Source organism: Cornus florida, unplaced genomic scaffold (genome assembly GCF_030987335.1).
Source record: "Cornus florida cultivar Cherokee Brave unplaced genomic scaffold, ASM3098733v1 CherokeeBrave_3.0.0_Hap2_Chr06, whole genome shotgun sequence".
NCBI lineage: Eukaryota > Viridiplantae > Streptophyta > Magnoliopsida > Cornales > Cornaceae > Cornus > Cornus florida.
The window spans coordinates 80,901,976-80,923,299 of NW_026775576.1; the positions used below are offsets into that span (position 1 = coordinate 80,901,976).

A 21,324-nucleotide genomic window follows, 5' to 3' on the forward strand; every position below is an offset into this window, starting at 1 on the left:
CATTGGAACATTTTACAACTAAATGTGATAATTTATTAGTATACTTAAAGTGGTTTGTTTACAAATTCTGACATAGTCCAGAATTTTTTTTTTGGTTCCACTTTATCATTTTATCAAATAATAAATCCGATTTAATTTTGTTTAAAAAGGCAATGTTGAAATTTTTCATAATATATATGTATAATTATCAATTCGCCTTTACTATTGGTCTATTACCAGCTTACTTTGCAGTTACTACTGTATAAATCTCTCATCGCACGCTAAATCCGTGCCTTGGGAGACTGTGAAGTGTGACCCTCAATAAATACAAGCAAGCTTACATTTGCTTTTCACCGACGCTATTTTTGAGAGAGAGAGAGAGAGAGAGAGGCATATAATATATAGTGTGTATATATATATATTGGGAGGGAGAGAGTGTGTGTGGTGGTCGACCAGCGGTCAATCTGGCCGGGATCTGACGCCGATTTCGCCGGAAAGATGTCTTCCGGCAGGTACATGGCCTACTCACCCTCTCCCTCCACTGCCCCTCACTCTCCTCACCTCGGCGGTCTTCGCTCCGCCACCACCGCCCTAGTCGAGCAAGAGAAGTATGCTCCAAGTGCTCTTCTCTGTAATTTTTTTTTTTTTTGTTCTTTCTCTTATTCTATTGTATACAGAAATACATATATCATATATGCATGTGTATATGTAGATCTTGCACATTTTACTACTCGTTTTGCAAATCGACTGGTCGAAACCTCACTGGTTCAGTTGTATTTCAAAGTTTTGACTTATTATCGGTGATAAGAATTGATATTTTTGTGTTCTAAAATTTGTATAATTTTTGAGATCTAATTTGCCTTTTTTCTGCCTTGGTATGGATCTGAACAAACTGTTTGTACCAGATTTTCCCTGAGTTCCCCTGCTAGTTGATTAAGTTTTCTCTGACCAATTATTTTTCAAGTCTGTTTGTATCCGATTTGCATTGAGTTGATTTGATTGTTGACTATATCAAGGGCTGTTCAATAAATGTGAGGCCTTTGGGGAAATATATAAAAGTGGCTTTTTTATATATATTATATTAATAATACAAAAAAAAAAAAAAAAAAGAAAGAAAGTTATATAATACAAAAAAAAATTTGAAGTTGTAACCTATTAATAATGAAATAATAGTTAATAATATTTATATAAAATTCTCTAATTAGATTATTGTATTTAAGTTTTGTAAATAGTTTTTTTTCAATAGATAATATAATCAATCCATTTAATCTTTCTCATGGCATACTTTATATATATATATATTTGGGTTATCCATTATAACGATTTTTCTAATCACACATTAATTATCATTATAACTCAAGTCACTAATATTTTTTCTTTCACTATTGTATGATATTATTCTTTTAGATGACTTAGTTGTTCATTTGTTTAGTTTTCACCATTTTATTTTTTTTTGTTATGTTTTGATTATTAGTTGTCACAAATTTATCGATAGCAAAAATTATTAAAACTACAAAATAATTTTTAGTTAAAAACAATCGATCTGGTCCAATGCTCCAACAAATTCTTCAATAAAATAAAAGTGTTTTAAAAACATTCAAACGGAGTGAGTTAATGAGATTGTAATGAGTATTGAGTAGAGGAGAAAAAAAGTTGTAATGAGAGAGGAGAGAGACAAAATAATGAGTGGGGAAAAATATGCGAGGAACAAAGGAAAAAAATAAGATAGAAGTTAAAGGTGAATATGAAAAGTTTCACAAATATATACCAACCTTTGTCCCATATTAGTTGTCCATCTTTGATTTTATAATTTTTTAAGGGGACATGTAATTAATACATTGTCCCATTTTCAAATTACTAAGTTGTTCTTTTAACTTTAAATATATATAAACTGGAAGATTTTTGACAAGTTAGAAGGGTAATTATGAAAAAATGGCATTTATTTTGTCTAACTTCTCAAAGAATAATGATAAGTAGTTAGAAAGTCAATATGTATTCCATTGATTGTTTTATCATTTTATGTGAGTGGGGGAATGACGTCATCACGACATCCTCACTAATTCACATAAATTTAGTTACTTCTTTTCAAAATGGACAACTAATTTTGGATACCCTAAAAAGGAAGAATAGACTTCTAAGATGGGACATAGTGTCCCATATTAGAATTTCACTCTGTCTTTAGGGTGTCCCAAATTAGTTGTCTATTTTGAAAGTTAAACAAAATAAATACAACTTTCCATAATTACCCTTTTAACTTTTCAAAAATCTCCCAACTATGAATTATATATATTTAAATTTAAAAGGACAATTTAGTAATTTGAAAATGGGACAATGCATTGGTAAGTTCCCTTAAAAAAAAGTTATAAACCTAAAGATGGACAACTAATATGCGGATGAAACAAAAGGGGTTAGGGGTAAGATAAGGATATTATAAATCTTTTAGGCCTACTATTGAATCTATATTATTTGGGATCTAATAATGTAAGGAAATAAACATTTTGGAGAGGTTTTTTTTGGGCCTTTCTATTGGTTGTGGTCTAATAATAGAAGAAAATAAAATATAAAAAATAAAAATAAAAATTGGGGCCTTCCTATTGGCTAGGCGACCGGCCGGGATTATATTATATTTGTGTGTATATATTCTTATTTGGTATATTTTATATAGTTTATTCCATATTGATTGATGAACTAGTACATCATTTAATTTTATCTTGTTTCATACTTATTTTAAAAAAAAAAAAATTATGTTGTTCCACTTCTCATTAATGATGTTCTATTATTAAAGAAATGTATTTGCAGTTGATGCTTCGGTTTTTTGTTTTATTCTTAGGTTGAAATTTTGATCAACTGCTTTTAGTGGCAGTGAAAGCAGCCAGTTTTATAAAATTTTACCCTATTTTACTATCATGATACTTTCCATGTTTAGGCGCTTGTGTGCGTAGTTACTACTAATAACTACACAGTTGAATTTAACCGGTTCAATTGCTTGTTGTCAGGTATCTCTCTGAGTTACTGGCTGAGCGCCACAAGCTTAGTCCATTTGTGCCTGTGCTTCCTCATTGCTATCGATTGTTGAATCAGGGTGAGTTTGCAAATGCATACATTATTAGTAGGTAGAAAAATCTACAAGTTCTGGATCATTTGCTATATTTAGTTGGTGAACATCATATGGTAAGTAAAAAGGAGGTGACTTCCATTGCCACTATAAAGAATTAGCTGTAAAAATATTGCGATTACAAATTTTCATGATAAAAATATCAAGAACGTCATTCCATCTTCCATCCCTGGCTAGTTGGGTCTCAACATAATGGAAGCATTGATATATGAAAAAGAGGAGAGTTTAGCTTATTTTTTAAAAAACTGTAGGTGCACCACCTGTAGGACCACATTTTACAGACGTGATGTTTTGGTTTGCAAAAGTCTCATGAATGGTGGTTTGGGTGTTGACAGTGTTATGGTCAATATAAGACGGGGGTGATGTGACATTGTTAACCCCTTCCCTCTCGGGTCTGAGTTAAGTTACTATTATTTTTTCTAATTAAGCTTGATGGGTTGTGTTTGGTATTAGTTATCAACGAGTTCAGTTATTAAAGTATCACTTGGTTGATGTAGGATTTTCTCAGATTCTTTGAGTTCTATTAGATATAATTTTATGCATATTTGTTAAATTAGTGGCTGTGAAGGTGAAATGTCTACATTCTACAATATTTGGATTAGAGGTGTTATGCTGTATTTAAAATATTCCTCAGATACGCTATCACTTTGGTTCCCTCTCTCCCCCCCCCCCCTATTTTTAGGGAACCAGAATGTGGTCTTGCAGTTCCATATATGGGTGCGGAATGAATAACAATATTTTGGATAGAGTTTAAATTTTCATTTAGCTGTAACAACAAGCCTTATAAATCCTACAAATAATCTAAGTTATGTAAGTCTATGTATCTCCGTTGCCTTTCCACCTTTTCTTCTTTTTTCTTCATCACTCTTATGAGTGATACTAAGGCTTACTCAGATTGAGTGACCACTAAGAAGATGACATCTACTTCAAGATTGAGATTAAGGCAAGGGCCACACTTCCTAGGGGCCTCTCATCATGCTAAATGAGGGAAATGATCAATTCAATGAAAGTAGCCAATTGGATTTCCAAAAAACGTGTATTGCATAATGGTCAAAACAATAGTTAGGATGCCAGAAGGATAGGCTTTTTAAGCCTTGTCGTGCAGGATTTCTCTCCAATGTCATCACATTAGCATTAAATGGTTTGGCTGGAATAAAGAAATGCTTCTTTGTTTAAGGAAAATTTTGACGTATCTGGATTTTTTGGCCTGATAGTCCAATGGACTTGTGGGCAGAGGTTCTACAGTCGAGATCTGAGCAGGAAGATTTCTTGAACTGGCTAGGTCTGTTGGGGGTTCCAAGTTTGCTAGTTTGGACACTAACTTCCTAGTTCAAAGCAGATCTTCTACTGAAGATGCATATTTTGGTTCATAATTGCTTCAGGTCCTTGATTTTTGTTTTTTGTTTTTTGTGTTTTGTTGTTGTTTATTGCTGTTCCTTCTTCTCGTCTTCTCTTTTTCTGGAAGAAAACTCTTGTTTCCCAGTTTTAAAATTGATTTTAAATTTTAGTAAATAAAGATTTATCTACATGTTTCAAATACTTGGTGGTAAGATAAATAAGATTTTGTTTGCTTTAAAATGGCAGCTTTTTTATCAGACATGAAATATTCTTTGTGAACCTCCTCTTGTGACTTATATTTCCCGTGTTCAGTTATGTCAAGATGCAAACTAATAAATATAGCCATTTCTTTGTGGATGCTCATGGACCATTTAGTTGAAACAGAAGATAACTTAGATAGACCTTCTTTTCCGATACTTCCTAGAGTACATTCTTCTGAAATATTAAGTTTGTTACACCGGAAGTTTTGCTTTTAACTAACCGAGTGAACAGTCCGTGTTGTCTGTCCATTTTTGTGGTGACTGCTAACTGATTTCTTAACAAAAATGCTAACTGGTACATCTTATTCTTGAAAATTGACATTTTTGGAGCAGAAATATTGCGTGTAACTACACTGTTGGGGAATGCATCAGTTTTAGATCAAAGTGGGTTTGAACATGCTAGCCCCCTGGCTTCAGGAGGATTTTTTTCAAATGCAGGAGCGAATGTGAACAGATGGGCATCACCGTTTCCATCAGAAGTACGGATACTAACCATTAACATAACCTTTTTCCATCTAATTTACTGTTTTCAGAAGCATTTCTGACTCTTTTTTTAAAATTTCATGCTAACCTAATTGTTGAGTGCTTATGTTCTGAAATTCTGCATGTATCATCACGGCTAGTTTGAGGCTAACATCAAAGGAACAATATGTAGGTTTAAATTAGTATCCTCACCCAGAAACTCTAGTGTGATTAAGATAGTCTCATACCTTCTTTTTGTCTAACTGGCAACTGTAACACGACATATTTAAAAGCTGAATAATATCTGGTATATAACTGCATTCCAGGCAAGACCTTAATGTGTGAGATACTTGGTAAGGACTTGACCAATACCTAGGAAAGCAGAGCCTAGAGGAGGAGTCCTGTTTTCTTGTGAAATTATTGCTGACTTTTGTTAAACTAAATAGTGTTGTTTAATTATCTCTACTGGAAGAGACTTTTTGCAAGAAACGACTTTATTAGTTTTGGGTTCTAAAAAATGACTTAATTTATTGTGTTGCTGAAATGGCTGTTAAAAGTGGTTTGATCTGATTCAAGAAGATCTTCATGACACCTTCTCTTCTAGTAGTTGCAAATAGATTGAACATCTGGTTTCAGTGCTCTGGTTTCAAATCTTTAGGAGCTCAATCACCTAAAGATTTTCTATGATTATGCCCAAATATCTGCATTATGTTTTTGGTTCTCCATTGCTTTATCAGTTGAGGTGCACCTACTACTGTTGTGGGTTTCTCATATTTATACATGTAAGATTATAGCTGCTTTAAGTTTTCTTTTCCTTCTTCTTTTGCAGTTTTTTTGGAATCATGGGAGTCTCTATTATGTTTAGTTCATTTTTGACAGTGCTTTAAATTTTACCATTCAGATGTCAGGGTTGTTACAGACCTCGTCCACACAAAACTGGCTTAGTTCTCAAGGTAGCTCATCTGGTCTCATAGTGAAAAGAACGATCAGGGTGGATATTCCTGTAGATCAATATCCAAGTGTATGAATTAAATTCTTGCTTCAATGTGCTTTTCCATTTTTTTAATTTGCTGCATTTGATGTTGAATTTCCTGTTTCCAACTTGATGTGCAGTACAATTTTGTTGGGCGCCTTCTTGGTCCCAGAGGGAACTCTTTGAAGCGAGTGGAAGCAAGTACTGACTGCCGTGTTCTGATCAGAGGACGTGGCAGCATCAAGGATCCTGCTAAGGTAATAATGAGAATGTCTTTCCAAAATTGCTTACCAAAGAAAGAGTGCTTTTTTCAATGTTGAAGATTGTGCAAGATGCCACCATTTTTAGTGCTTACAAATTCATATGTGAAAGATGTGTCAGGATAGTTGTAATACCTAAACAATAACTTTTGCATTCTGGCATAACAAACCTCCTCTTTAAAAATAAAAAAAAAAAGGATCTGTCAAACAGGGAGATTTGGATGCTCCCCCACTGCCCCTTTTGGTTCTTTAACCAAGAAAATATATTCTTTAATGGTAAAGAGACATGTCATCTATTTGAGCTTTTCAACTTTTTTGTATCTTGATTGAAACATATATTTGGAGCACAAGATAGTGTACAGATGATTAATTTGATTTACTGCAAGGAATGCCCTTCCAATTTAACTAATCACTAAATGCTGACATTAGGTTGTAAATGACTAATATCTTGTCAGACTGTAGATTTAACATAGTTCAGCAACTTTGCCGTAGAATAACAGAAACTGATATGGGGCACTTCAGCAACTTTGATATATAATAAAAGTTGATATAGGGTAGTGCTGTAAATCAATAATTTAACTCATGTGATTGATCTTATTGTGGACTTAAACCTTTTTAAGTTTGGGATTTTAATGCCTTAAGAAGTTTGTAGGCCTAAGGGATGAGAAGGGGTTGGCATTAGCTATATTTGTGAGGATGTTTGGCTTCTGAGAATTGATAATGTCTATGCTGGAAATATATCAAAAAAAGAAGAAGAGAAATGATAGAGCCTCCGATCAAAACTTCCGTATCCTCCGAATCCAATGTGGTCTATCCACGTAAGATGAACAACTCCGCTTTATTTTTTTTCTCTCTCTCTCTAATTTTGGCTTTCTCAGAATAGCTGCTATTCATAACACCAAATACAACAAACTTCTCCATTAAACCCAAATCAGGAAATTTCCGGCCGAATTTCGCCGGAAACCACCATAGATTCTCCACTCTCATGCTTCTCATTTCCAATAATCCGTCGTGGGAGCCCCTCCAACCCAGCAAAAAAGATCAAAACCATAGACTCAGATCACAAGACCTCCTTCAACTCCGTCCAACACCCTCGCATATGGCTTGTCATCTCCATTTTCTCTCTCCAGATCTTCCTCCTCATGGCTCGCTCCCTCCCCGTCTCCATCTCCATCCCCCATAGCACCCAACAATTTCGATCTCCACTCACACCGAACTTGAACCAGTCCAACCTCTATGACAATTTCAATAAAAGTTCCTAGCATTTCTCAGCTCCGGATACTCCCGACGTCTCTGTTGGCGGCTTAAATAAATCTTCTGAGAATATCCGAATTCCGTTCACTTCCACCGTCTCCGTTCTCCGTGAACCCAAATGTACGTCTGGTAAGGTCTACGTCTATGATCTCACCTTTCTTCAATACCAAATTCTTACGGAAATGCAACGATTTGATTCCTTGGGGTTCTCGCTGCCATGTGTTTTCGAATCATGGGTTTGGTTGGAGAGCCACTAGATTCGCAGGAATCGTGTCTAATAATCGGACGCATGCGTGGTACTGGACGGACCAGTTCGTGTCGGAGATCTTATACCATAATCAGATATTGAATTATGGGTGTAGAACATAGAGCCACAAAATTTTAAAAAGTAAACCCACCAAAATATAGAAACATACCCCCCGTGAAAGGAATCGTGCAGAGAATCGAGGGGAGAGAGAAAAAGCTGTGTCGGGAAAATCTTGAGAAGCTGAGCTCTTATGTTTCACATGCACAGATCTCTTTATCTCTCAATTCCCTTCAATTTCACGTTTCTCTTTCACAAAAAGCGAAATTCGGCTGAAATTTTCCTTATTTGGGTTTAATGGAGAAGTTTGTTGTATTGGGGGGTATGAATAGCGGCTATTCCTAGAAAGTCAAAAGTAGAGAGAGAGAAAATAAAGCGGAGTTGTTCGTCTGACGTGGATAGACCACGTTGGATTCGGAGGATAATTCGGAAGTTTTGATCGGAGGCTCTATCATTTCTCAAAAAAAAAAAGTCCTATGCTGGAAATTCTGGTTAAACCTTTGTAGGTTTGGGGTTTTAATGTCTTGAGAAGTTTGTAGGCCTAAGGGATGAGAAGGGGTTGGCATTAGCTATATTTGTGGGGGTGTTTGGCTTCTGAGAATTGATAATGTCTATGCTGGAAATATATTTAAAAAAAAAAAAAAAATTGTTTATGCTAGAAATTCTGGGCAGCAGTTATGTTATGCCTGTGGGTGAGATTGAAGTCCAGAAGGTTATGGAAGGGCTTAAGGTTGATCAGCACGATGGAGTTTTTGGAGGAAAAAGAAGGGAAAAAAGAGAGAAGGTTTTCAAGGGTTGTACGGAGGCTTTAACTGCACTGTGAAAAATAGTCTAAAAAAATTGACTCAATTTATATTGTTTTGAGCTTGCTAGTATTGAATATTAAAGAGTGAATGATTAGGCTTGTTAAAATAAGCTTGAATCACAGAATCCCAAAATGGCTTCAAAAGCTCTGAAATTTAAATCTCACACACGTATACCGCTGGCCTTTTCCACTCCCACAATGGCTTTGACTGAACATTATAAACTTATGAAGTTTCACAAATAAAGCATGTTTAATTCAATTAAGACCTTTTTAAATGAACCCAATGACTTGACCCTGAATCCCTTGGAGCCTACTGCAGCCGCATGGTGCAACAACTCAATAAATTATCAAAATACCATAGCCAAAAATTTAATAAATATAAAGAAGAATAATCCATCAGCAAACTAAGCTAGAGAAAGAAGGCCCAACACATCCTAAATGTTTACTCTTAAGAAGTTTTGAAGGGATGTGTGGATGATTTGTAAAAAAGAATATTGTGTTGACATTATATTGGATTTTTTTTTTAAATGTCACTATAGATGTATAGCTACAGTAGTAAAAACAATTGAGAACATCTTTTTCTTGTTCTAGATTTGTTTTTTTTTCTTTTCTTCTGAAACAGATGCGGTACCGTGCAAAATATAACAAGCATCACCAAACATGTTTTCTCCATTTGCTCATGTTTTTCGCCGATTTGATAACAAAAACATAATATGCACTTAATTTTTGCCTGAATCATTGTTTTAAAAAAATTAATCTATTTTTTATTTTTTTTTTGATAAATTAATCTATTTTTTTATTTTATTTTTAAGAAGATTATTTTTTAATTGAAGGAAGAGATGATGAGAGGAAAACCTGGGTATGAGCATCTGAATGAACCTCTCCACATACTTGTTGAGGCAGAATTGCCAGTCGAGATAGTTGATGCTCGTCTAATGCAAGCACGTGAGATTCTTGACGATCTGCTGAGGCCTATGGTGATTTTTATTCTCTCCCACCTTAATGACCCATATAATGTCTTGGGGACCATTGTTTACTTGATTTTAATCATTACCCGTTTTTCTGTATGCAGGATGAATCTCAGGATTTCTATAAGAAACAGCAACTACGAGAGCTTGCAATGCTTAATGGTACACTCCGTGAGGAAGGTTCTCAAATGTCTGGTTCGGTGTCCCCCTTCCACAACAGCCTCGGTATGAAGAGGGCCAAGACTAGGGGGTAATGAAATCCCTTTATTAGTGGGCTTTTGGAGCTTGTGTTTGTCTCTGCCTTGCAACAGTTGTTCCCATGCTACAGGTGCCACTGGCAGCTTATTCCTCCAACTGCCATCGGGGCACTGGCACTGTCATAGTGTCGGTTCTGACTTCAGTTCTATATGATATGACGTGTGTTGTTTATCTTTATGGGGAGGCTTAGTGACTGTGTACCATAGTAAAGGACCATCCGAGTTCGGGAGTTTGCTCTTCTATGTTGCTTTAGACAGTTTGGTTAGAAAATTCTTTCTCCAAAGCTGTCCTATTGTTGTTTTTGTTGTAAGTTTGTGATGGAAGTTTTGATATATGGTAGAGATATCTATGAGAGTTTAGAAATGGTTGTATACAAGTGAGGCGAACAGTGCAAATCATCATGATTGGAGTGCTCTGTACTACTAAAGTGTAGACGGTATTTAGATTTGTTAAAAGGCGTTATATATCTATTGTGGTTTGTTAATGCAATTGTAAGTTTTTTCAGCTCTCCTTTTTTTCTTTCTCCAAATTTTATTGTCTTATTTTATTTTATTTTATTTTATAGGGCATTAATTTCTTAGTAGAAATGACTCTGGCATCTTGTGATTCCACGATTGTCTAACAGATGAAGTTGGATGGACAGTTGCATTTATTTAAATCAAGATTCCTAATTGGGTTATTCTTTTAATATATGGTACATGGAACGGTATTACAGTCTGAGCAGTAGCTGAAGCTTGGGATCTTTCTCTGCACTTCAACCAGTGGATCTGGATGCTAGGTAGCTGAAGGTTGGGTTCTTGCTCTCCACTTCAGCTACCTAGCATCTGGCATGTATTTGTCAAAAATTATAATATAACTTATTATTATTATTATTATTATATATATATATATTGCCATTTTATTCACATATATAATCATAGATAAAATCACTAACTTGGAGCTTAAAACTAGATGTTTGTTATTTTTGTTTTCTTAAAATTTATATATTTTTAATTAATCTATAATATGTTTAAAATTGCATTAAATATTATTTTTTCCCAAAAAAAAAAAAAAATTACAAAACCACCAGCTGTATTCTAAAAGTGTACAAAACGTATCCATACCACTGTCATATTGTATCCCAACCATGTCTAATTAGAAAATAAAATATTCAATTTTCAGGATACTTCTAGCCGTATCCAACAAGTATCTGCCACAGCACCAACAAGTATCTGCCACAGCACTCTAATGCTTGCAAGTTGAAGTTCTCCTATCAAGCAATATTGTAGCTGTGAACAAATGTGGCCTTTTGCCATCACTTGCGATTCTCTCTAGGACATTTTGCTGAATAGACACTATAAAGGCATGGAATTAAGAATAAACTACAGAACATTACACAATATCAGGAATGCAAATAAGTGTGTTCTGTCTTATTAATAGTAACCCACACTATTTACATTACAAACTTCTTCCATTTTTTTTTTTTTTTTTTGGAGGGGAAGTGGAAGTATGATTTGATCCTGCAGGTTTATATTAACTTCACCATTATTGCAGAAGCAGGAATGTATCTGCTATCAGAAAGTTAGCTGCCGTTTTATCCCAAGCACAGCTGGAGATGGGAGATGGATGAAGATGCCCGAAAAATCTGATTCAAATGTTCTCCTCCCCTTCTTCATCCTCAATGTCATCGATTCCAACCCAACGAGTGAAAGCAAAAAGAAATTCCTTGAAGTTCACCATTCCATTCTTATCCCAGTCCATCTCTTCTGCAACAATAGAAAAAAAGACTGGTGATCTAGAACATATCATGGAAGACGTCTCAGTTAATCAAAACTAGAATTGAACACCAGTGGTTTTATTATGCTTGGGGAATCAAATAAGCTTGTAAAACTGCTGGCTTCCAAGGAGTGCCCTGATACACATGAATACATTGACACATATGTAACAGCTTGGATGCACCAAATTTTAGTTTAACTGCAGGTATAAACCCGATATGACAATGTAACAGATGCATCTAACTATCGCTCACTAGTGAAAAAGAATCTAAAAGACAAAAATGATTGAGAAAATTTTTTTAGATAATTATGTCATCTATAAAGCATGGACACAGACTGTACCAACGACCTTAAGAAAGTACTATACAAAACTCACCAAGGAACACAATAACAAAGAAAAGGTCTTTAATTATAAAAACTGTATTATGCTGTGCAAACCTTATTTTATATATTCCTCTCTCATACTTCCCGTATTTAAAATATGGTTAGGCTTTTCATGGAATCTACGTAGATATTTATTTTGATATTTTCTTAATAAATCTTTGAGGATTTATCAATCACATGCTGGTGTACATGCATCTGAACATACAATTTTAGTTCTAATTTATGGCATGTTCAAATTATGTCAGGCAACCAACAAGGTCTGTGGCATAGTCATATCTCCTCTTGTTTCAAAGTGAGAGAGTATTGTGGGACTTCGCTTAGTGATCTCTCTCTCTTCTTTTTATTTTATTATTATTTTTTTTTCGTGCATATATTCATGCCTATACATTTTGCATGCCGTATTTTGTCATTATACATGTTCTGTTTGTGTGTGTGTGAGAGAGAGAGAGAGAGCTAACCAAATCGTTTCATGGCTATCCGTCCAGATGAACGTTCCCCTGAAGTTGTTTCATTTATTGCTTGGATCATCTCACTCTTGCTTACATAGCCGTCTTTGTTCTTGTCCAGGAACACAAATGTGTCAACCAACGTTTCGAATGTAGCCTCCAAATTTGGCATCCCCATCCGTGATTTCTACAAATGTCATTGAAAATAACAAATGAAGGAAAGGAGTTAAGAATAGATAAATAAATAAACATCCTACTGATGCTACTTAGGGATGCTGGGATGGCAAGATGGCAGCCCTTTTTGTGCCTCAGACATTGCTTGCTCGTATAGAGGTTAAAACTGCCTTCCAGCTCACCCCTGGAATTAATATGAAAGTTTGGGTCTAAGAATTGAAAACATTCACTTTAAAGATAACTTTTGATGGTCCTTTGAGTCTATCATTGACATAAACTGGACCATCCTAGAAACAAGTTCTAGGAGAATGATGAGACAGGACCCACCAAATAGTTAAAAGTCAATATGGTAGTATGAGAGAAGGGTGTAACATAAATATGAGACTAAGACGGGCCAAACCAAAAAATCTACAAGTGACTGTGACATCATACCGGAGTAAGCAACAAATTCATCCCATTTTTTAATTTTTTTAATTATTTTTTGAATGAATAATTGTCTACATTAAGATTTGTTAAAAATTCTGGAATCAAGACATAGGGCGAGATCTTACAAAGCGGAAAATAAAACCTCAGATTAATTGATAGACCTGTCACATTAGTATGACATATGAGGTATTACCTCCTTGAAGATGAAAGGACATAAATATCAAATTCATAAAATAAGGCACAACTCGATCATGATATGTTTGTATGAATCAGGTAAAACGATAAAAGCAATGAACTCAAGCTTAGACAAAGCAAAGTACTTTGGATACAGCAGGAGTGGCAGTGGGATCCTCCTTCAGAAGATAGACAAGGCAGAGAAGCACAATGAACTCACTGAATTTCATTCCCATATCCTCATTGATATCACATGCCTCAAAGAGATCATTGATTTCCTCCTCTGAAAAATTAATCTCCAGTTTACGAAAACAGCACTTTAATTCTTGGGGATCTATTGCTCCATTTTTATCCTCATCTACGAAGAAAAACAGTGAACTTAGCAGGTGAAAAAAAAAAAAAAAAAACACATATCACAGAAAGCAAACACTTATTGCACCACTAGAAGTCTAGAATCACCAAACTAATTTGCACATCATAATACCAAATGGGGTCAGGTTGTTGGAGATGAAAAGGCAGTTCATTCCCAAAAGAAGAATCTCTTTGTAAATCTAAGAATAGAGATCTTCAAAGTCTACAGAGGTATTGTGAGATAATTATAATTTATTTTTAGCGGTAGAAGTCTGTCTTTGACGTGTACAAGACAAAGTGACTTTGATGCTTAATTTTCAGCATCTAACGTTACAACATGTGAAACTAAATTTGAGTACCTACCGAATTGCTCGAATATAGCTTTGCATTTTCTGAAGCTCTCATCAATCTTGGGGAATTTCAATATTATGCTGTTAAACGATTTCATGTGAGTTCCTTCTGATGCTCTCCGTTGCATAGCTTCAACTATTTTGGTCCCGAGCTTTGATTCTGTTATATGAGCTGAACCATCCTTTCCCATTACACCTCCCATTGTCAATAAGTAGGACAAAGTCAGACACGGGGTGTAAGTCAAACTGTGCCTGGCCAAAAGTGCGCGCAATGAAAGGTGTTAGGAAGAGTCCATGCAATGGCAGCACAAAAATATAAGATAGAGCAGATTGTGAAGCCTAAAATAAATGTCAGATTTATATAGTAAATATGGTAAAACTTACAAATTAAATAAACTCAAAATCAAGGACGTGGTAAAAAAAAGGTTAAAAAAATGAACTGGATCTGGTCTAAGATAGATGTTAAAATCGTGATCCGGACAATCCAACAATCCCAAAGTGCTAAATCAATCCGGATTGCATAAAAAATCTCTTGAAAGCGGGATAGGAAGTAGGTATTTGATCATATGATCCAACTAAATGGAGTTGTTTTGTTCTTCTTTTGGATATTTTGGACCTACACCCAGGTCGGATCGCAGTAGGATAATAGAATTGTAAAGGATTGCATGATCCTACCGATCCTACTAAATGAAGTTGTTTTGTTCTTCATTTGGACGATCGCATTAGGGTCATAGAATTGTAAAGGATCGCACAATCCTACCAATCCTACTAAATGGAGTTATTTTGTTCTTCTTTTATTTTTTTGGGACTACAGCCCATTCTAGGCAAAGAAATTTAAGGCTTAAAGTATAAAGCCTAATTGCATTATTATATATATATATATTATAAGGTAAAAAAAAAAAAAACATAAAGCAGGGACCCAACTTAAAAAACAAAAATCAGAAGTTAGTTTTGAGTTATTTTTATTGTATTTTAGTAGAATCTTAAAATCAAGTCCTACGATCCCGCCCCCCCCCCCCCCAAAAAAAAAAAAAAAAAAAAACTCCAGTTCTATGGCATACACAATTTTAACCACTAATCACATTTTTCACATGTATGTGGTGCTTAATCAAATATCCACTCAACAGGTACAAAACTATGGTATCTAGAACACATGATAACTCACAAAGGAAAAGGAAGAGAAAAGAACCGTTTACATAAACTACCAGAAATATTTACAACTTTAAAATTCAGAACACGTAGCTCTGATCAGTGTATAGTGAAGGTATGTGGTGTTTCAACAGAAAAAGAAAAGGCAAACTCTGGTCAAGATGTGGAATCAGCAAAATATCATTGAATAAGATCTCAGTTCATCAATAGAGATGCCTAGATTGTCCACTCTGGTAAGTAGAACATGGACCTTTCTTTGATATGATTTAGGAGTAACCTCCAATTTCTTCTCATGGATAGAGATAAGAATCTGAAGAATGCTTACATACAAACATGCTCTACCACAAATCTTTTTCCCAAACGATTTAAAGCATTAGCCTGTTCACAGGACATTGTCACTCCTAGTTTTAGTAAGAAGGTCAGGGCTTAAAACTCCATATATCAGCAAAATAACATTGAAGAAGATCTCAGTTCATCAATAGAGCTGCCTAGATTGTCCACTCTGGTAAGTAGAACATGGACCCTTCTTTGATATGACTTAGGAGTAACCTCCAATTTCGTCTCATGGATGGAGATAACAATCTGAAGAATGCTTACATACAAACATGCTCTACCACAATTCTTTTTCCCAAACGATTTAAAACATTAGCCTGTTGACAGACATTATCACTCCTAAGTTTTAGTAAGAAGATCAGGGCTTAAAACTCTATATATCGCTCATAGCATGCATGCATTGCTGCCTTTTAACTGACCACGAAAAAAAATCCACATGATTTCTTTCACCATTGACACAGATTCACATGTATTATTGATGTAGGACAGTTTATTAACTTCTTAGTAGTTTTTAGTAATTAGGTTTCTTAGATATTTATTTATAATTTTCAGAGAAGTAAACATGCTCTTTCTTAGATATTTATTTATAATTTTCAGAGAAGTAAACATGCTCTAGCATGCATGCAATTTCTTTGATATGATTTAGGAGTAACCTCCATTTCCTTCTCGTGAATGGAGATAAGAATCTGAAGAATGCTTACATACAAACATGCTCTACCACAATTTTTTTTTCCAAACGATTTAAAGCATTAGCCTGTTAACAGGACATTATCACTCCTAAGTTTTAGTAAGAAGGTCAGGGCTTAAAACTCTATATATTGCTCCAAGCGCATGCATTGCTGCCTTTTAACCGACCACGGAAAAAAATCCACATGATTTCTTTCACCATTGACACAGAAGCACATCTATTATTCATGTAGGACAGTTTATCAACTTCTTAGTAGTTTTAATAATTAGGTTTCTTATATATTTATTTATAATTTTAAGAGAAAGTTGAAATTTGAGCAGTTTCCTTATATTACCTTATACTATGAAGTTTCCTTCTATTATTAGGTTTCCTTATGTTGTTAGTTTCCCTTATAGTGTCAGGTTTTCTCTATTATAAATATGCATGTATTGCAAGAGCACAATTTAAAATTAATTCAATTATCAATAATATATCAGAATGGTATGCAATTTTCTCTTAACTTTGTGGATTCAAAGTTGTTCTTGTTAATTCGTGAACTAGCTTCTGCTCCATCAATGTATCAGATTCTTGTCTTACCCTGGTTTGATGGCGATTGATTGTGTTGGTAGTAACCACTTTGGCGACAATGATTGCAGAGTGCAGGCCCTTTGGGTAAACGACTATTGATTGCTAAATTCCTACCACTAGATTTATGAGCACATGTTGTATCACCAGTATCAGGATTGCAGGAAAGATAGCTAGTATGTCAATGAGACTACAGAGGAATTTTACAATAAATAAAGTGGTATCAAGAATAATAATAATTTTTTAAAAGTAGCCAGCGATTTTAATAAGGTTGATTGGAAGCAAAATTTTATTGTTGCTTCCCCTTTTTAGTTGAAGATGATGAAGTTAAGGATGTAAAAACATCAATTCCTATACACAAGCTGGTAGACAAAGAAAATGATTTCAACACTGCAAAAGAAGAGAATGGTGACAAGAAGTTCATTGATGAAAGAGAACAACATGAATTAGTAGATGGGGGCCAATGAATATCTAAATTGAATGTCCAAGATGGTATGGGAGAGTTCAACCATCAAGATAAATTACAAGTGGCTTTGTACGTTCAAAAGGCGACATTCGATTTTATTTATTTTTCCTAGTTGATACTCACACACACACGCCTCCACTGAGGCTCGAACCCCTGGCCTCTCTTTGAGAAGTAGGAACTTGGTACCGCTAGGCCACTGCCTGTTGGTTACATTCGATTTTATTGATGTGACTTGCAAGAAGAATACAAGCCCTTGCAGGAGGCTCGAGAATCGGGCTTCAGAATTCATCCAAACGAACTTGCATGTGTGGTTCGAAGCCATGACATCAAGGGCTTGGAATTTCTCGAAGGAGTTAAAGGATTTGCAACAAAAAGATCAACACCTCACTAAATGAGGGAGTTAAATCAAGTGACTTACCAGTCAGGCAAAAATTATATAACTTCAATGAAAGATACCTAAATTCAATAGATGTACTAAGAAACCTCCTGGAAGTTTTTGGACGTTTTGTGGGATGCATTAAAGTATGACTTGAAAAAAGCTTCTTATTCATTTATTAATAAATTTTAGAGAAAGTTGAAATTTGAGTAGTTTTCTTATATTACCTTGCAAATTTCTTTTTAACTTTGTGGATTCAAAGTTGTTCTTGTTCATTCGTGAACGTTTATAACTTCCGCTTCATTAATTATGATATTTTAATTGAAGTGGGAGAATTGTGAACACGGGGAAGAGCTATAACACTTGCCCAGTTGGTACTGCACCATGTGTAAGCAGTAATTAATTAAGACAATTGTTTAACAAATAGAAACTAACAATGACCAATGAATTAGAATCTCTTTCAATGAATGCATGATTCCTATTATGATTATGTGCAGCAAGTTCATAATTTTTCTTATTTAAAACAATTTCTCGACGCATAGTGGCATGAAAATCAGGGACAAGCTGAACAAAGGAATCAAGAAATTCAAGCGAACAAAAATATGGAGGCGAAGGAATATGATCAATTGACTGGTATGAAAGATTTATAGAGAATCTTGAAAGAACAATTACCAGTATGGCTGGCAAATTACAAAGCCATGTTGTAATTGCAACTAAAGTCGGTGGAATTGAAATCCAGAGACTCGAGTTACTAACCACACGGCAGAGAAGCAGTCCTTCCCATAAATGAAAGAAAAACAAAAAGGCCACTTATGAAAATGATTCACAAGATACAAAGATTAACTTCCCCTAATCTTGCGGATGTGCTTGGAGTTGGAGTAAACACATTTCCCAACAATAGGGCATTTTATTTCCAACATGTGTGTTAGCAACTTAAGATAGAATTTACCTATCATTATAATCACAACCCAACTCGTGTATACACCAGTATCAAAAATGGTGTCTGGATTTACATTGACTATATAGTTTGTTAAAGTTGCCTGGCCTTCATAGCAGATTGCAACAGAGTTCCTTTTTTATTTTATTTTATTTTATAATTTTACTAACACTTCATTAAGAATTCCAGGCCAGTTAAAAATATTCTTAATATAAATTGAGAACTTGATTTAGGGAAAAAAAATATATTTCCCCTCGTACCATTTTTTTTTCTTTTTCAGAAGGTTCCCCTTGTACCATTTTACTAGTAAGACACCGTCCATTCATCAAGAATTACATAATAGATTCAACCTATTTATGATTGAAATTATAATTTCAATCATTACTTCTCAATATAGACTTTTGTTATTAGGTCCAATTTTGCTGATAAAAATTTGTTATCCATCTCCCCAATTTAACACTCTTGTTTTGTTACTGCTTCTCTGTACAAACTAGTTGTGCTCAAACTTATCATCCTTGTGCTGTTGTGTATATTAATCAAATCATTCAACTTCAGAAGTCAGTTCAAAAACAGGAACCATTGCAACCTATGATTTGGGTTAATAAAGCCATAAAATATATATGGGCAATGCTACACGTCTCGAATAAAATTCGAGGTATGCATCTTGAATATGATGTGGTGCTAATAAAAAGAATAATATGTCCTCAATTTTCATAGATATTACACTTTCTTTTTCTTCTTGTTGAAGTATTAACATATTTAAGTTATAATTAAATTAAGAAAACATACAAATTCAAAGATGAGCAGATGATATACATACATACATATATATATATATATACATATTTGTGTGAATTACCCAATGAAGGAGAAGTGAAGATGAACATTAAATTAGGTTTCTTTCTCTAATTTTCTTTTCTCTACTTTTATTATATATATATATTCTCTTCTGCATTCTCGACTTTATAATTATGATAAACATGAAGTTGATTACTTATTTATCAAATTATTTACACATGTAGATCATTGATGAAATTAGAATTCTTATTCAAGAGAAAGATTACTCAAAATATAGTTTTAAGAAGTTTTAAGTGAATTGTGTATTTATTTAATTATTTACACACAAAAATTGGTTGAGAAAATTAAGGTTCTTATTGAAGAGAAAATCCATAAAACGTCTCTAAAGAATTATTTTAAGGTTCAAATTTTTTCTATTTTTTCTCTCATCCTACCATGTATTCTCTGGACAAAGTTAAGTTGCCATATCATTGCCATGTAATTCAAGTTATTTTCGCAATACAATAATTGTGATGTTTAGCATTTTCCAATATATATATATATATATATATATATATGTTTGCATAACCCCCTAAACCAAGATGACAGTTGACACCAGTAGACTTCCAAGCTTTTACTGAAATTCTGGTAACACTCATAGCCCACCTAGGAAATAGCAATGAACACAACTCATCAAAAAAAAAAAAAAAAAGCAATGAACGCAAACAGGTTCATAACTTTATAAATTCTAGGTGTCTTTGACTGCCGTTTTACCAGATTATCAGTAACAAGCTTGTTACCCCATCATTTTTAATCAAATTAAGGTTACTGGATCATTTATGTAATCCTACCAGATATGAATTTTTAAACACCCATGTGAATTTTTTTACAGTTGCTTCTAAATTCAGATTGCATCACACTAGATCCCCACAATAATAAGAGACAACTAGCAAATAGAAATTTATAGACAGAACCCAAATATGTGTGAATAACATATGAGTCATATTACTATTAGACTATATATATATAGAGAGAGAGAGAGAGAGACAATTCCAAAACCAGATCAAGGTCAAGCAGGTTCCTTTCTAGTAACCCTATTCATCGATGAGGAAATAGAGGAAAATGAAATCGAAATTTTCCAAAAATTGTCTTTTTATTTTATCTGTTTTCTCAACAAGGAAAAAAGAAACAAAGTGCATCTTAATAGCTACTTTGAATTACAATTTGACAACAGTTGCATGTTCTAAGATTAATATAGACATAACAAATTCAATCAATCTATATGTCTGCATATATTTAGAGAGAGAATCCAACTATTAAATTCTAAAATCTATGGAAAGGCAAACAGAGATATAAAGTTAAAGCTCTGACCTTTTGAAACCCAAGAGACAGAGCAGCGTATTTTTTTCAGCTGAAACTCAAACCCAAGATGAGAAACACCAAATATGTATATATATATTATGTATATGCACACTTGTGAAGAGCCTTTTATTGTTGCAACCCAATTCAACCCACCAACGAAAGGAACAAATGAAAGGCTACAAAGAACAGAAAATGAAAAATGAACCAGAAGAGAGAGAGAGAGAGAGAGAGACGAAACGCTTTGAGCTGTTGTATTAAGTGGGATTTGACAACAATTTTAATGGAGAGTTGGTTTCAGTTTTGATTGGGTTCGCTCACTTCTCAATACCACCATTCGTGCTGCACCCACCACGTATCGTCCTTCTCTCTCGTGCAGTCGCTTGTAGCTGAAATTACAAAAATATCCATAACCCTTTAAGACATTTATGTGTTTAACCTAACTTGGTGGACTATGAAAATAACTTCGCAATATATATGGTAAACCAGGTAAAAAAGTAAGAAAGAAATAAAAATAACTTGTAACACTAATATTTTTATTCTTTTATACCTATATAGGAATTGTTTTTTAATTAAAATTTTTCCGCATTTATTTTTTTATCATCTGGCATCATTGTTTCTTCACTAAGGGTACATTTGG

At 34.2% G+C, this 21,324-nt stretch overlaps 2 protein-coding genes across 3 annotated transcripts; one reads left to right on the plus strand and one right to left on the minus strand.

Annotated features, from left to right (window-relative positions):
* Positions 1–329: 329 nt before the first annotated feature.
* Positions 330–10,465, plus strand: LOC132312296 (KH domain-containing protein At5g56140). Its single transcript, XM_059810604.1, has 7 exons — positions 330–587; positions 2,976–3,061; positions 5,026–5,171; positions 6,056–6,175; positions 6,268–6,384; positions 9,584–9,727; positions 9,823–10,465. The coding sequence occupies exons 1-7, from the start codon at positions 478–480 to the stop codon at positions 9,970–9,972; spliced, it is 873 nt and encodes a 290-aa protein (XP_059666587.1). The 5' UTR covers positions 330–477; the 3' UTR covers positions 9,973–10,465.
* A 624-nt stretch (positions 10,466–11,089) lies between these two features.
* LOC132312297 (probable calcium-binding protein CML21) lies at positions 11,090–21,024 on the minus strand. Of its 2 annotated transcripts, none has more exons than XM_059810606.1 (5): positions 20,697–21,024; positions 14,049–14,281; positions 13,481–13,692; positions 12,573–12,747; positions 11,090–11,721 (listed from the first exon to the last, which is right to left on the minus strand). In XM_059810606.1, the coding sequence occupies exons 2-5, from the start codon at positions 14,236–14,238 to the stop codon at positions 11,606–11,608; spliced, it is 693 nt and encodes a 230-aa protein (XP_059666589.1). In that variant the 5' UTR covers positions 14,239–14,281; positions 20,697–21,024; the 3' UTR covers positions 11,090–11,605. The 2 variants fall into 2 exon arrangements, with proteins under 2 accessions (XP_059666589.1, XP_059666588.1); XM_059810605.1 differs by having other exon boundaries at positions 14,049–14,287; positions 20,697–21,023.
* Positions 21,025–21,324: the final 300 nt, after the last annotated feature.